The sequence below is a fragment of the Nilaparvata lugens genome, chromosome X, assembly GCF_014356525.2.
Source record: "Nilaparvata lugens isolate BPH chromosome X, ASM1435652v1, whole genome shotgun sequence".
Classification (NCBI taxonomy): Eukaryota; Metazoa; Arthropoda; class Insecta; order Hemiptera; family Delphacidae; genus Nilaparvata; species Nilaparvata lugens.
Window position 1 is genome coordinate 5,988,463 of NC_052518.1, and position 17,794 is coordinate 6,006,256.

The window sequence follows — 17,794 nt, forward strand, 5'->3', positions numbered from 1 at the left end:
TTCTCTTACCAGTGATTTCGGCAATTTTGTATGTACTGTAGCTGCCAGATTTGAACGGTTATGGTTCAGATCATACAAGCTTTGAAGAGTAGAGTTAGTATGCATGAAAACCAGGCTTTACGCTTACTTTTTAAGAACATCATGTCTTCTATAGTGACATAGTACTCATCAACCCTCAATCATCTGTTACTAGATAATTTATCACTTCATGTTTCACTTTCAAGAATTCAATTCCAAATGAAAAGTCAGCATAAATTATGAAAAAGCATTATCTTCCATTACTCAAGTTGATGAAAATGTATAATGTTATCATAATGCTGAAAGACTAGAGTCGCAGTCTCTTCTCGACTTGAGTCACGCTGTGCCTTGCGCGACTCAGGTCGAGAAGAGACTAGAGAATCCGTTTATCAATAGAATTAGCTTTCGTGAGACCGGATGTGAAGCATATTGCTTTTTCTTGACACGGCTGAACGAATAATCAAAAAGGATCACAGTAAATAAATGCGATGCATGAAATGTGTGAGACTCCGGTCAATGAACTTTCTATGTGAGTTATCTCGCAGCTTACAAGTAGTGATGTGTGGAACACTGTCTTCAACAGTTTTTATATTTTTATCTGAACACTGTTGACCGAATTGCTCACTCTATATAAGTATCAAATCAATTAGAGTCGAATTTCAAACTTCAGAATCAATCAGGCACTGAATCAAATTTATTTTTTAAGTTGAAAAATTATAATTTGAATGTGTGATGAAATATCCGGAAACCGTACCATCACCAGGTTCATTGCTTAAGATTAGTTTGGATAATGGAGTTTTTAGTATCCTACTCGCCAGTGGAGCGCTAAACTACACCTGCAGCTCATTCATATTAATTGAATGAAAATCCGATATACTGTATTGATATTGTATAATATCATGTTATAATCACTTGTAAGATCTCAACAACAATCAAGAAGAGTATATACGTTCTCAATTTAATCATAATAATCAATATTGTGCATAAGAATAGTATTTGTAGTTAACGATAGATATGCGTGGAGGTTGACAGTTGCGTAGGTCAAGGCTTACCATGGGCTGAAGCGCCATACAAGAAGAAGTATTAGTGTTTGAAATTATCATGTTTATTGAATTAAATCCAATTCATTCAATGAATTGAATACATTTAATTTGAAAAGATATTGCAAAGCCGAGGATGAGTGGTGAGTACAGGTAGAATAAGGAAACGTTCTAGTTTTTGTCAAAGTCAAAGTGAGTAGAAATTATTTTACCCCAACATTGTGTCAAGGCTAAAAGAATAATCAAAAAGGATCACAGTAAATAAATGCGATGCATGAAATGTGTGAGACTCCGGTCAATGAACTTTCTATGTGAGTTATCTCGCAGCTTACAAGTAGTGATGTGTGGAACACTGTCTTCAACAGTTTTTATATTTTTATCTGAACACTGTTGACCGAATTGCTCACTCTATATAAGTATCAAATCAATTAGAGTCGAATTTCAAACTTCAGAATCAATCAGGCACTGAAACAAATTTATTTTTTAAGTTGAAAAATTATAATTTGAATGTGTGATGAAATATCCGGAAACCGTACCATCACCAGGTTCATTGCTTAAGATTAGTTTGGATAATGGAGTTTTTAGTATCCTACTCGCCAGTGGAGCGCTAAACTACACCTGCAGCTCATTCATATTAATTGAATGAAAATCCGATATACTGTATTGATATTGTATAATATCATGTTATAATCACTTGTAAGATCTCAACAACAATCAAGAAGAGTATATACGTTCTCAATTCAATCATAATAATCAATATTGTGCATAAGAATAGTATTAGTATTTGTAGTTAACGATAGATATGCGTGGAGGTTGACAGTTGCGTAGGCCAAGGCTTACCATGGGCTGAAGCGCCATACAAGAAGAAGTATTAGTGTTTGAAATTATCATGTTTATTGAATTAAATCCAATTCATTCAATGAATTAAATACATTTAATTTGAAAAGATATTGCAAAGCCGAGGATGAGTGGTGAGTACAGGTAGAATAAGGAAACGTTCTAGTTTTTGTAATTATTTTGCAAGTCAAAGTGAGTAGAAATTATTTTACCCCAACATTGTGTCAAGGCTAAAAGCAAAAAACAGATCAGAGCAAAAGGCGAAGGTTCCACAGAATTGGAGAAATATCGGAATGATGGGTGGCTGTACAAATGGACATACACAACTAGCGCCCAGCGGTCAAATGGGAGTGATACATGGCTCCGATACACACGTACACTGTTTACGTCATCACTGCCAGTCACATTATTTGTCTGTCTCTCTCTCTCTCTCTCTGGAAGTGATAACGGTATATAAACTTTCCGACAACAATCTTCTTTATAACGACCATTCCTTTCCTATTCGACTCCAAAAGTGATCCATTGATTTATCTCAACTTGTGACGAATTTTGAAAAATGAATACATCGAATTTCCAGCTCTGACAGTATGTTGAAAAGGTTGACGACCGGGAATCCCCCGGTTGGTCAAAATTACACCACCCCATCAACTTTTCGATAATTAGCACATATTGACTCTTTCAGGCTGTCACCATGAGTGAGAAAATGAACAGTGTTGATATGTTTGCTACGCTGAGTGACGGAGGTTCAAAGTTATTAGTGTTTGAAGGTTTTAAGTATTCAAAAAATATATCTTTATCTATCACCCGAATTGTCTTAGTCATTAAAACAAAATTGAAATGAAAAGTCAAAACATTAGAATGAATGATTGAGACGATGTGTCTGCTAGAACCAATTTGAGAGAGATTATTCATTCAAGATGACTGTATCTTAATGAATGATTGTTCGTGCAATCATGGTTCTAGCCCAATCTTTCAATATCAATTAGAATGTAATTTATAGGATAGAAATATGTATCTCATTAACTTGGCTAATATGTTGCCATAATAGAGTAGAGTTTTGCTTGAAGCATCCTTAGGATACTGTAGTGAATTTGAATTTCGCTCCTTCAGTTGGGGAACGTAATTTCGGCTGCTAGTGAGAGCGAAATGGCATCACTCGTGATGACGTCACGGACGTTCACTTTGTTACGTTCAATCTGTGAGTGCCCAAACACATTATGACCGCTGGGCGCAAGTTGCACATTCCCGTACAAATAAAAGAATAAGATAGAGAGAGAGAGAGAGAGAGTGTGTGAGTGAGAGAGTAAGTAAACTGCGAACTGAGAGAGAGCGGAAACTGCCAATGCATGACCAAAAGGGTCGAAAAAGCTTACCTCTTATGTGGCCTAATGCCTCCTCATGAGTCCCTTCTAGTCGCGTCCACACGACGAACGAACGAGCAGTCCGCGGACTGTTGTTCGCTGCTCGCAATGGACTGAATTTTCGCAAGCCTGCCACAATCGCGAACGGGATCCATAGGCGAGCACGAACAGACTGCGAGACAGTAGCATAATAACATGTCGCCATCAGTCATTAGGTAGCAATGGCAGATAATGCAGAATTATTATACGAAAATGCGATAATAATGTAGGAAATATTTAATTTGGAAAGTTATCATTCCGGTGTTAAAACTATACTCCAGGATTATAGAGAAGAGACTGAGAGGAGAAGTCGAGGAGAGACTGGAGGAAGAGCAAAGCGCATTCAGAAGGGATAGGCAGACTCAGGACCACATTTGTGCCGTGAGAAGGGTGATAGAAATGTATTTGGAAGAAGGAAAAGAATTATATTTGGCATTTATTGACCTCAAGGCCGCATTCGACTCAGTGCCCAGGAAAGAAATATGGAGTGCCATGAGGGAGATGGAAGTGAGTGATAGACTGATTCAAGATGTACAGGCACTATATAAAAAGACCGTTGGAGTAGTAAGGCTAGATGGAGACCTTTCTCAAGAGTTTAATATGAAGAAAGGGATGAAACAAGGGGATAGCTTGAGCCCACTGCTTTTCATAATATTTATGAATAGCATTCTCAAATATTGTAAAAGAAACACTCCAAAAATGAAGGTTGGATATAAAAACCTCAGACCAGTGTATGTGCAGGCCTTGGTATTTGCGGACGACATCGTGCTAATGGAGGATAGTGAGAGTAAACTTCAAAAGGCAGTGGATGTATGGGAGAAGGTTATGGCAAAAAGAGGTATGGAGTTCAATGCAGGGAAGAGCAAGGTTATGAAGATAGCGGGGGTCAAAGAAATACTCTGGCAATTACATGTAGAGGACAGGCCCTAGAAGAGGTTGATCAATATGAATATCTTGGTACAGTGATCAGCAATGATGGGAAACTGGACAAAGAAATCAGAAACAGAGTGAAGAAAGCCATGCATATATACTTCCAACTAAACAACACATTAGTAGGAAAAAGAGAGCTGTCTATGGAGACAAAGAAAAGAGTCTTCAATTGTGTATTTGCTCCTACTCTCATGTATGGAAGTGAGAGCTGGGTTACCCTCAAAAGCCATTGGAGTAGGATAACTGCCACCGAAATGAGATTCTTGAGAAAATTGGTGGGCAAAACGAGAAGAGATAGATGGAGAAATGAAAGGGTAAGACAAGAGGTAGGGAGGAAGGCGCTAAGTGAGGACGTAAAGGAAAAGCAGCTCAAATGGTTTGGACACGTCACCAGGATGGAGGAATATAGAGGAGTAAAGCAAGTGGTGGAGGCCAGGAGAGAGGGAAAAAGAAGGAAAGGTAGACCGAGAATGAATTGGGAGAGTTATCTTGAAAGTCTGGGTCGCGAGAGAGGGAGTTCCATGAGGGAAATGAGGAGAATGGCTGAGGACCGGGAGGTGTGGAAGAGGTGGACCGAGGCTGGGACCCCTACGCTGTAGCGGCAGAAGGGGAAAAGAAAAAGAAGAAGAAGAAGAAGTTACCATTCCACACATGATTTGAATGTTATTAATTAAAGTAACAAACTCACCAAAATAAACATTTAGTCATTGAAATGGGCTCAAATAATAAAGTTGTGCGAAAAAGTAAGTTGTAAAACGAATATAAACAGAAGATTATGAAGTGAGTTGGGAGAGTCTTATTTTGAAATATAAGATACTAGCCGTCAGGCTCGCTTCGCTCGCCATATCCGTCTAACCCCCGACTGGATCGTCCAAAAATGAGATTAGCGGGCTCGCTTCGCTCGCCTGCATTTTTCATTTGAGCATGCTTCATTCCATCAGAAAGTCAAAGTACTGAGAAAAACGTTGGAAAAACGCTGATTTTGGGCGTATCCTTGATGAAATAATAAAGTCACCTCATCACAAAATTTTTAGATCCTAGCTGAGCCTCTGTATCAAATTTGAACATTTTCTGTCTATTACTTGATGAAAGAACTGAGAAAACGCAAAAAACTGCTAATTTTGAGCGTATCTTTGGCGTTATTTCAAATTCCTTCTAACACAACATTATTACACCCCAGCTGAGCTTTTGTAGTAAATTTGAACATTTTCTGTTCATTTGTTCCAACTGAACAAATTTGTGGCCAACTGAACATACCTACCAAATTTGAACATTTTTGGTCCGGTTGATTTTTAGTTCTGCGAGTGAGTGAGTGAGTGAGTCAGTGAGTGAGTGACATTTCGCTTTTATAAATATATAGATCCTACAATAATGATTGGTGCGGCGGTATTTATTGCTTGCTTAATCGGTAAGAGGTGATCAAGAAGAAGAGGAAACCGCGATTGGATGAAGAGGAAACCAAGACTGGATGTGACCCAGGAACTTAGAGTACCGTTATCGGAGCTGGCACCTCGTTTCAACAAACTCTGTGCGAAAAAAACAAGTCATCCTTTACACTGACGCTCTTTATATTGTTAATTTCTATGAGAAAAAAATAACAACTGTGTACTATAGTAGCTGTAGTACACGAATAAATTATAATTGTTTGTATAGAATTTGTAGTTTCATTAGGATTGAAACTATTGCAACATTGGGTTATGTATAGGATGTGCAAAACTCAACTAAATAAATATTGAGTGTAAAGTATGTAGTTATATACGTACAACATGTATAGTAGTCTATGCTTATACATGTAGGCGGTCCGGCTTACAGCTGAATTATGCAGAGGGGGCTTGAAGTAAAAAGTTTGAGAACCACTGCTATAATGTAAACAGAACCTCTTTTCGTGGCTTTACCAGCCACATCAGCTGATGGAAAAGTACCACATCACACACAACACAACTGTCAACTGAGGCCATTAACTAGTCTATCCATGAACAAACTATCCGATTTGTTCTCCAACTTATGGCCAGTCATTCAATGTTGTGTGAATAGGGTTGTTTGGATGTTGGATCGAATGTTGGAAGTCTAGTCGACAAGTTGGATCAACTAGAGGATCGAAACAAAGGTCCGACATCCAACGATATTAGATCGAATTTTGGAAGTCTAGTCGGACAAGTTGGATCGACCAGAGGTCCAACAAAAAGATCCGACATCCGACGATGTCTGATCGAATTTTGGAAGTCTAGTCGGGCAAGTTGGAACAACTAGAGGTCCAACACGAACATCTGACTAGCCTTTATTGTTCATCGACAAGACTGTAGTTGGAAAACAAGTTTTGAAACGATCTGACTAATCGGATACCATCCAACAATCGACTTCCAGTAGTGAATAACCTGCTTCAGAGCACAATCTGATTCTGTAATTTCGAACGAGTTTTCTAAAGCTGAAAATATTAGTGTAGACGAGTGTTCAAGTACTCAAACAAGGTAAATTTCATGATAATGAACGCGAACACTTCTCTACTAGCCAAAGTTGATACATATCATGCCAATTAACTGAAAAGCACACTGAAAACTATACCGTACTGAAAATAGGCTGAAACATAAACTTCTTGCTATTTTATTCAGGATTTATGGTACAGGGAATAATGCAAGTTATTGAGAAAGTCATATCATTGTAGAATGTTAAAATGTTGATTGAAACTTGTGAATATCTTCAGAGAGAAATCAGTTGGTTTCACCCTTAGGAACATCATGATGATGCATGCTGTTTGTGAATTTCCTCATTTTGAAGGTGTTCATTCCAGATATTAACAGTTTTGAACACTTTATCAAGGAGCTTACCTTTTCGAATTTATACTCATTCGAAAGCTTATGAAATGGAGAAGCTTTTGAAATATTGAAACCACTATAATCACCCGGAGAAAAATCGAGAAAAAACTGTTTGAAATTTGACTTAGAATTAGAAGAATAGCATTTTTTCAAGCTTAAGCCCTAATAAAGAACTACAAAATATCTAACAGCAAATAAAATTATATTAATCTTGTTTGAAATGTTTTTCTCTTTCCAACAATACTCTTGAAATTGAAATTCGACCAGTAGTTTTCGAGTTATTGAGTATTTAATGACCGAATGTAGGCATATTCTGAAAATATCGAAAAATCGATATATCTCGAAAACTAAGGTCGATAGGAAAACCGTTCACTGAACATTTTTTGTCAGAAATGTTGTGAAGAATCTATGATCAACGGCTGTTACAACCTTGGTGGGACACTCTGTATATACACATATACAGAAGTCTGATCGTAGTTTCAAATGTGAGCAAGGAAAGTTGTGTGAGTGTACCACACCAGATATTTTGAACTTGCTATCAATTTTGAACCCCAGAATTCAAATCAGTTTAGTTACCTTAGGGTCCACAGTGTCAGAGTAGGAAAGGCCAAGTTCGTGACTTATCAGATACTTTAGAACAGAAGGGAGATTTTTGTTTAGAAGTTCATAATAGAAAACAGATCTTTGAGATACATAAGGAGAGAGTCGAAGACACTGCGTCCAACAACTCACGACACCTTTCAAGGATAGACAAAAGTATTGTCCCACTAAAAATAACTGACAGAATTGCAAAGTAAGATGTACGAAGGCTCGCTACCAGTCAGTACCTTCCAGGAAACAGAACAATCCACTAATGAGGGCAATGAAGCGGTATCAGAGAAGAAAGAGTTTAGAAAAGGAGAGCTGTAAGATGGGCCTTCATGGAACAATACCAAAACGTCAGGTAGCATGACCACGGATGTTTCCAGAACCCGAATAGCATCCTAACAATTCGAAATTTCATTGTAAGATCTAAATTTTTGGAATTTTGGGAAGTTGAAAACCCAGACCACCGTCCTGTCAATAAGCTAATAATAGAAGCGTATTGTATTCTATAGGACTCAGAACCCCAATAACGGATTTTTCAGATCCAACACTTGTGGATCTTATTTCAATGCTTCTCTGAAAATTCGACTACAATTTGCTAATTGCCTTTAACAAATAATCGATTTCCTTCATGTCAGCTCTGTCGATGAGGCAGCGACCCATCAATTGACCCTAGAACAAGTTCTTATTTAATTTCTGATTGTTGTAATAACAAAATTACACGTCTTGTTTGAAATAGTAATTGTGTAAGGTAAGCAAGGATTAAATTAGATTTGATTCTTGCTAACTTATAATAAAGAAAATTTTAGACTAAAATCACTCAAGTCAGGACTATCAGATGCGGTTAGATTGTCAATTAAGTACGTGAATCACATTTGTTTCATTGAAGTATAAATGTGGGGTATTTTTAAATGTAGAATCGTCATTTATCATCATGAAGATGAACTATCCAATTTAAACTTCTTCTTATATTTTCTTAATTTCAAATATTCATCACAGTAGATATTTTTCAACCTACGAGTAGTGTGCTCATTCAATCGAGCTAAACTGTTTATTTTGCCAGTCTAACGAATAATAAATAAATAAACATCATAATCATAATAATCACAAATAACCAGATATGTAATAGAATCACATATTTGATTGTTTCTCTTTTACATAGATCTATTACGAGCATTTTATGTTGTTTGCCATATAGCAATTTATCTATAATAATTTGTGTTATAGCCTACTATCAGGAATTCTTTGTGAGTGTACCACACCAGATATTTTGAACTTGCTATCAATTTTGAACCCCAGAATTCAAATCAGTTTAGTTACCTTAGGGTCCACAGTGTCAGAGTAGGAAAGGCCAAGTTCGTGACTTATCAGATACTTTAGAACAGAAGGGAGATTTTTGTTTAGAAGTTCATAATAGAAAACAGATCTTTGAGATACATAAGGAGAGAGTCGAAGACACTGCGTTCAACAACTCACGACACCTTTCAAGGATAGACAAAAGTATTGTCCCACTAAAAATAACTGACAGAATTGCAAAGTAAGATGTACGAAGGCTCGCTACCAGTCAGTACCTTCCAGGAAACAGAACAATCCACTAATGAGGGCAATGAAGCGGTATCAGAGAAGAAAGAGTTTAGAAAAGGAGAGCTGTAAGATGGGCCTTCATGGAACAATACCAAAACGTCAGGTAGCATGACCACGGATGTTTCCAGAACCCGAATAGCATCCTAACAATTCGAAATTTCATTGTAAGATCTAAATTTTTGGAATTTTGGGAAGTTGAAAACCCAGACCACCGTCCTGTCAATAAGCTAATAATAGAAGCGTATTGTATTCTATTTGTAAGGACTCAGAACCCCAATAACGGATTTTGCAGATCCAACACTTGTGGATCTTATTTCAATGCTTCTCTGAAAATTCGACTACAATTTGCTAATTGCCTTTAACAAATAATCGATTTCCTTCATGTCAGCTCTGTCGATGAGGCGGCGACCCATCAATTGACCCTAGAACAAGTTCTTATTTAATTTCTGATTGTTGTAATAACAAAATTACACGTCTTGTTTGAAATAGTAATTGTGTAAGGTAAGCAAGGATTAAATTAGATTTGATTCTTGCTAACTTATAATAAAGAAAATTTTAGACTAAAATCACTCAAGTCAGGACTATCAGATGCGGTTAGATTGTCAATTAAGTACGTGAATCACATTTGTTTCATTGAAGTATAAATGTGGGGTATTTTTAAATGTAGAATCGTCATTTATCATCATGAAGATGAACTATCCAATTTAAACTTCTTCTTATATTTTCTTAATTTCAAATATTCATCACAGTAGATATTTTTCAACCTACGAGTAGTGTGCTCATTCAATCGAGCTAAACTGTTTATTTTGCCAGTCTAACGAATAATAAATAAATAAACATAATAATCACAAATAACCAGATATGTAATAGAATCACATATTTGATTGTTTCTCTTTTACATAGATCTATTACGAGCATTTTATGTTGTTTGCCATATAGCAATTTATCTATAATAATTTGTGTTATAGCCTACTATCAGGAATTCTTTGTGAGTAGAAATTTATTACAATACTCACTATTTGTAATAAAAAAATGACAAATTAACAAATAGCCGAGTTAAATAAGGCGTTGCACCCTTCAGTCTGCTGGTGCTACCTGGTCGCGGGTTCGAGTCCCATCGAATAGGCATGGACGTTTTATCAATTCACCCTCACACTTCCCATTACCCACGCACCTTCAGAACGCTCATGTGGGCATCATCCTCAAAAAAATTCTATAGTAGAGGAAAGACAAGGATCAACAACATATTAATAAGATTTATTTATGTTATACAAATTACCTCTCCTACAAAGTTAGTCAGTTAGTTACAAGTTGAATCAACCTCTAACTTAAATCTAGAAACTCAGTTTTACAGGAGCCCATGGAGAACCAATAGAGAGCTTTGGGGTGAGTAGAGGGAGAGACAGCTCAAGTTCCCTTCCTCACTTTCTATGCCCTTATAAATTGATTGACCTTTGGGCGTGGCTTTTGTGACCCCATAGGGAAGCCCTACAGCCCTATTATATTCTGCTTTAGCCCTTCTCGAAATTCAATAGCTTACACGAACTATTTTTTTTATAAATTTGGAATTGACTGAATTTTTCATGTAGTAAGAATTTTCTCCACCTTTTGAGAAACTCGATAATAAACTCCACGTAACTTCGAAATAAGTTCTCCTCAACTTTTTTGAGGTTTGTCAGCATTCCATAAACACAGGAGGTTAATTATTATAGAAAAATAGTAAGCCGCAATTAAATCTGTTGTTGCCAACACCGTCAATCAATAATATTGTATTCAACAATTAATAATACAATTTGATTCTATAGTGAGGTCCACGTTATAATGACAGTGTAGAAAGATAGGAGAACAACGTTGCCGACCCTCTGTCTTGTCAATGCCTTCTATAGACGCTAGCTGATACAATTTTATTGATTCAATATTAACTGTTTATTCTCGTTTAAAATAATCAATTATATTTTATCAAGCAATAAATTATATTTTCATAATTAAGATGAAATGTTTTGTTAATGATTAATTCTACATTGTTAGAAGACGATCTGGCAACAGAGCAAAGCGAGAGGGAGATAGCGCTATTCGCTTTGTTGAGTGATAGACAAGGATAGCAATACCATTGCTAATCAAACACTGCCATTATAACGTGGACCTCACTATAGTTACAAGAATCATTGGATTGTTCTCACAGCAATAACTTTGTTCATTGGTTCGTGCGTGTCAGGTGATCCATGTGCCAATATTTGAGTAGTAAAATCCACTGTTCTAACAGCTTTGTCATTAAAGATTAAGGCTGTGCAAAGGATAAAAATAAACTTTCTACTGGTGATATTTTTCCAAGTTTTTGGATTTGTATATCATCAAGCTATCAAAATGAAAAAGTTTTCTCAGGGAAACATTTTTTTTCCGATCATTGCTTTTTGAGATATGAGCGCCTAAAGTTAAAATTTTTGGGACAGAACATTTCAAGTCCGTTATGAGATAAATAAATACATGAGATTCAGAGGATAGATTGATTCTTCATGGTATTAATGATCTAGTAAAACAAAAATTTTCTGAAAATATGAATTTTTGAAAAAGTTATACAATTTACCAAAAATAATTCAACTAAAAGTTATTAAAAATATCTGGAAAAATATCACCAGTAGAAAGTTTATTTTTATCCTTTGCACAGCCTTAATTTATAAAAAATATATTGTGTAAGCCATTGAATTTCGAGAAGGGCTAAAGCAGAATATAATAGGGCTGTAGGGCTTCCCTATGGGGTCACAAAAGCCACGCCCAAAGGTCAATCAATTTATAAGGGCATAGAAAGTGAGGAAGGGAACTTGAGCTGTCTCTCCCTCTACTCACCCCAAAGCTCTCTATTGGTTCTCCATGGGCTCCTGTAGAACTGAGTTTCTAGATTTGAGTTAGAGGTTAATTCAACTTATAACTAACTGACTAACTTTGTAGGAGAGGTAATTTGTAACATAAATGAATCTTATTAATATGTTGTTGATCCTTGTCTTTCCTCTACTATAGAATATATATATATTTTTTTTTTTTTTTTTTGAGGATGACGCTTACATGAGCGTTGTTCTGCTTGTGCGTGGGTAATGTGGCAAGTACGAGGGTGAATTGTGAGATGATCAAACGTCCATGCCTATTCGATGGGATTCGAACCCGCGACCAGGTAGCACTAGCAGACTTGGATTTATCTCTTACCAAATTTGAAATGTTCTGTCCCAAAAATTTAAACTTAAGGCGCTCATATCTCAAAAAATAATGATCGGATAAAAATGTTTTCCTGAGAAAACTTTTTCTTTTTGATAGCTTGATGAAGTCTGAGAACTTGGAAAAATATCACGAGTAGAGAGCTTATTTTTAGCCTTTGCACAGCCTTAAAAGGTCATGTCTTGTTCATTTTGGAGCGAGACGACATTTTAATAGGTGGACATCTGGATATCACCTCATCCGCAGTGCGGATCGTCAATAAATTTGCTCCAGGTTGTGCAGTTTTCTCTTGAGCAGGAACATCCAGCTCTGAGCCAGTTCAGGGTCTTCCACTTTGTATTATGATCATATCCAATATCCGATGCTGTAGAATTCTCTAGAGACTGTATTCATAGTTATGGGTAAAAGAAAACTCAATTGGAGCATTGAACCCATATTTTTAAACAATATAATTAGCGGATAATTTGAAAATTTCTGAAATGTATGCGATAACTGGTTGAACGGGAGGATTGAGAAGGAGAGGGGGAAGCTACGAAGACAATCTATTTATTTAATAAAGCTGATTGAGAATGTGCTTCTCAGATCAGTAGACCTAACTATTTAACGATAGGCTATTAATCATGTATCCCAGTTACAGAATCATTCAAGCTTACTTTTTAACAGTAGTTTCAGTATAATTCTTAAATCGTAAAATGGAGAAATAAATTCAATATTTTTAATGTCACTTCAATGCCATCTCTGAGCAAGAACCAACTGATGAATAAATAGTATTATGTTGTCATGGTCACTCATGTCAACCATATGAAAGAAATAAGTAATTGACTTATATAACAATAATTTATAGTCATAGTTGTTCATTTGGGTGACTAGGGCCCGGTTGTACAAAAGCCTGTTAAATTTCAACCGTGATTAATTTCACGAGACTCAATCAGAGAATGGTTTCATGAAAAGACGGCTTCTCTGATTGGTTATCCTGGAATTAATCACGGTTAAAATTTAATCGGCTTTTGTGCAACCGGCACTATATGTTTGTGTAGGTGGTGCCACTGCAACACAGGCTATACTCCTCTGTGATACTTGCCTGCCGACTTGACAGTTGACAGTAGTGCTGGATAGAAGCGTGCACCCCACCCCTGCCTCACGGGTCTTATTCAAATAACGGCATTAACATACAGCTCGGCCGAAACCATTTCAATAGTTGTCTCAAGTTTATATTATAGGAAAATAGCTTCATATAGTTATGCAGTTAGATATTTCAGATTTTGATAGAAAGATCAATCAAATAGTACAACGGACAAAACAAAAATTAAGGTAATTGATTTTATTGTTTTAATCGATCAATTTGGGTGAGAGTAGTCGATGGTTTCCCACCAAAATTTCTGAAGGCATAACTTATGGCAGCCTGAAAACCACGAGATCTCGATCTCGATCACGATATCTCCAAAACCAATTATTCGTTCAAACTCTATAATTAGTGATTGTATTAACATATTGGTAATACTCCAATTACGATTAAAAAATACCAGACTTTATAAGAAGTGAAAAGGGAAAAAAACATGGATTTAGCGATTTTCCGCAAAGTTGAAAAAATTATCAATTTTTGACGTGCTATAACTCCCTCCCTTCCCATTGGAGATAGGAAAAACGTTTAGTGGATGAAAATTGTAGATAATTTAATGCTCTTCAAAAACGAACAATCGAATAATATTGGTTTTGGAGATATCATTGCATGTTCACTCTAATTATCTGTGTTATATAATAAGATTTGTGTTACTGGTGAAACGCACCAAGTCAACTTTGTCGCACCAAGTCTCTTGATCAAGAATGCGCAGTAAGTTTGAATGAAATAACTAAGTTCTCTTAGTGCTTTTCTCCTGAAATAAAACAACACAACCTGACTTGATGCTTTTTTGAATCAGCTGTATCTATGAAAATGTAATCAAAGCTAATGAAAACATCAGAGCTTAGTGCTTTTCACCAGTCGAAAGAGCATCGAAAAATGTATCACTTAGTGCAAAAACCTCATTTTGTCCATTTTTTGACTTGGTGCATTTTGCTTGTAAGCAGACGGACTATAATGTTTCAGCCTTGATGCTTCATACTGAGTAACCCCACTGAGAGCTGTGACTTTCTTATCAATGATTTCTGCCATTTTGTATGAAGCTGAATTGGACGGTTACACATGGATCAGAGTATATAAGCAGTTATGTAAATGAAAATTAATAGCAGTGTTGAGAGCATTGAGAGCATACATTTGGTCGTGATAAGCAAGGCGTGACTAGGGAGGGGAGCCGTTTATCATTTGTGACTCACATTCGGCTGTCATATCAGAACGCCCCCCCACATCATTATATAGTTAAGGTCCAAGTAATAATGGCAGTATTTGATCAACATTGCTGCTGCTATCCTTGTCTACCATTCAACAGAGCAGATAGCGCTATCCTCCAGCTCCACAATGCTGCCACATCGTTTTTCAACAATATAGAAATATAACTGATTAACAAAATAGGCCTATATTTCATCTGAATTATGAAAATTTAGTATTCAGTAATTGAAAAAGTATGTTTTGACGATTAAAATATAATTTATTACTCTAAACATGGATGAACAGTTAATAATAAATCTGATATATAGACGATTAACATGTAATTTATTATTTTAAACATGAATGAACAGTTGATATTACATCAGATATATACCAGTAGGCCTATTACCTATCCTCTTTAGAAGATAGTGACAAGGCAGAGAATCGGTAACGCTATTCTATCTTCCTTCATTGCTATTATAATGTGGACCTCGCTATAGTTTACCTTCACCGCCCTGAGTTTAGAAGTCAGTGTTTAAGTGTTTATAGTTTAGAAGGCAGTGACAAGGCAGATAATCAGTAACGCTGTTCCATCTTCCTTCATTGCCATTATAATGTGGACCTCGCTATAGTTTACCTTCACCGCCCTGAGTTTAGAAGTCAGTGTTTAAGTGTTTATAGTTTAGAAGGCAGTGACAAGGCAGATAATCGGTAACGCTGTTCTATCTTCCTTCATCGCCATTAGAATGTGGACCTCGCTATAGTTTACCTTCACCGCCCTCTAGTCTTATCTCCATCACTATATTTTTTATGTAAACTGTCACCCAATATATGGAGGGATTCCCTTCAAACTATGTCAGCATCTATTAAATGATAAGCATAGATGTTATTTATGAGGAATGCTCTAACAGTTTGAACAGAATATAATATAACTATAGCGCGGAACAATAAATATGTTTTACACAGCAACCTATAATGGAATATATATTTTTGTATCTAGGAGTCATTTATCCTTCACCTACAACAATACTATTTATAACAATTATCATACTCTTAATATAGTCCAGTCAAGGAAAGGTTATAGAAGGAAAAGTTGGGAAGACAATTTTTGACCCCGCAGTTCTGTTGAGGGTAGTAAGGAGGTAAACATATGAAAATTTCACCACTTGGAATAGTGAAATAATACATCATTTCAAAGAGAAATCAATGCTCTTCAAACCTACGATGAGCATCAGTTTTTAAGATGCATTGTTGGAGAGTTATAAGCCCTGAAAGAGCAAAACATTGGATAAATACCTGTTATTTTAACAATTACACACCTTCAAGAACGAATATTTCGGAAACTGTTGGGAATATCACAATATTCCACTGAACAATAAGTTTAGACAATTTATCAAGCTTTATTTTTGAATAGTTAGTTATGTCGGTTGAACGTATTGTTCTCAATAAATGAGCGTGGAAGCAAAACGCTGAAAAATGCAACTTTTAAACCACCCTCATCCCCTTAGCACATGAGTTAGGAATGGGGACTTTTGATATGTTCTCCTCTCAACTAGTCTCAATAAAGCTGCAAAGTCAAAAAATTTGTTTAAAACATTCCCTCCAAATTCCTGTGTCAATTGGTCTATTGTTGCAAAAATGGAGATTTCACACTCAACACTGAAGCTGTTGCAAAAGGTGTAGGGAAATTCGTAAAAGCCTGAAATTATACATCAAATTGGAGAGAATTCAATGCCTTATAAGCTCATAATCAGCATGGATTTTTCCCGTCGATTTTTAAAAATTTATAAGAGCAGAAATAGAAAGAAATTTGTGGCAAACGTGGTTTTTTCAAAAATGTCAAACCTTCAAGAGCGGATATCTCAAAAACTAGAGGGGATCGAAAAAAAGTTGTGAAATGAATATTGTAGGAAATTATGTGAGCTTTAATTTGTTATATGACAGTCAAGTCCTCAGGATACATAGATTTTGATTTTTATGCGAGAAACCAAAAAATTGTACCTTTAAACCACCCTCACCCCCTTAGCACAGGGGGTAGGGGTGGGGAATTTTCATATGTTCTCCTCTCAACTACTCTCAATAAAGCTGCAAAGTCAAAAAATTTGTTTAAAACATTCCCTCCAAATTCCTGTGTCAATTGGTCTATTGTTGCAAAAATGGAGATTTCACACTCAACTCTGAAGCTGTTGCAAAAGGTGTAGGGAAATTCGTAAAAGCCTGAAATTATTCATCAAATTGGAGAGAATCCAATGCCTTATAAGCTCATAATCAGCATGGATTTTTCCCGTCGATTTTTAAAAATTTATAATAGCAGAAATAGAAAGAAATTTGTGGCAAACGTGGTTTTTTCAAAAATGTCAAACCTTCAAGAGCGGATATCTCAAAAACTAAAGGGGATCGAAAAAAAGTTGTGAAATGAATATTGTAGGAAATTATGTGAGCTTTAATTTGTTATATGACAGTCAAGTCCTTAGGATACATAGATTTTGATTTTTATGCGAGAAACCAAAAAATTGTACCTTTAAACCACCCTCACCCCCTTAGCACAGGGGGTAGGGGTGGGGACTTTTCATATGTCTAACTCCTTACTACCCTCAACAGAACTGCGGGGTCAAAAATTGTCTTCCAAACAATGCCCTCTATACCCTTTTTTGAGCATTCATTGCCTGGACTAATATGGTGATAATTTTATTATGATATAACCATGATACATGCAGGTGCTAGACGACTACAAAATAATATAGTTCACGTTGCAACTATTCTCCACATTGCAGATGGTGAAATTTGACATTGTTATGAATGGTTCACATTGTCATATATTGAGAATTTTTCTTGCAGTAATGTCACTGTTTTGAGGATTTCTTCCTAAATAATAGTTCTCTGTAGTATTACTGTAGCATTCTCCTCTGGATACACGTTGATCACATTTTCATATCTGGATAGTTTACGTTACGTCTGGATTTGACGTCATCGATCATCGAATACTAATCTATCGAGATGTATATTGATTATATCGATGTATCGGTTTCTTCAATTTCATTATAACAATCAGCAATCAATATAACTTATGTTTCT

At 36.1% G+C, this 17,794-nt stretch overlaps 1 protein-coding gene across 1 annotated transcript in view; it reads right to left on the reverse strand.

Moving 5' to 3' along the window:
- The window catches only part of LOC120354372 (protein bfr2-like), a 43,597-nt gene that overhangs the window by 19,892 nt on the left and 5,911 nt on the right, over positions 1 to 17,794 (reverse strand). Inside the window, exon 4 of the mRNA XM_039441425.1 lies at positions 3,269 to 3,428. Within this exon, the coding sequence (XP_039297359.1) occupies positions 3,269 to 3,428 (160 nt within the window). The remainder of the gene's footprint in view (positions 1 to 3,268; positions 3,429 to 17,794) is intronic.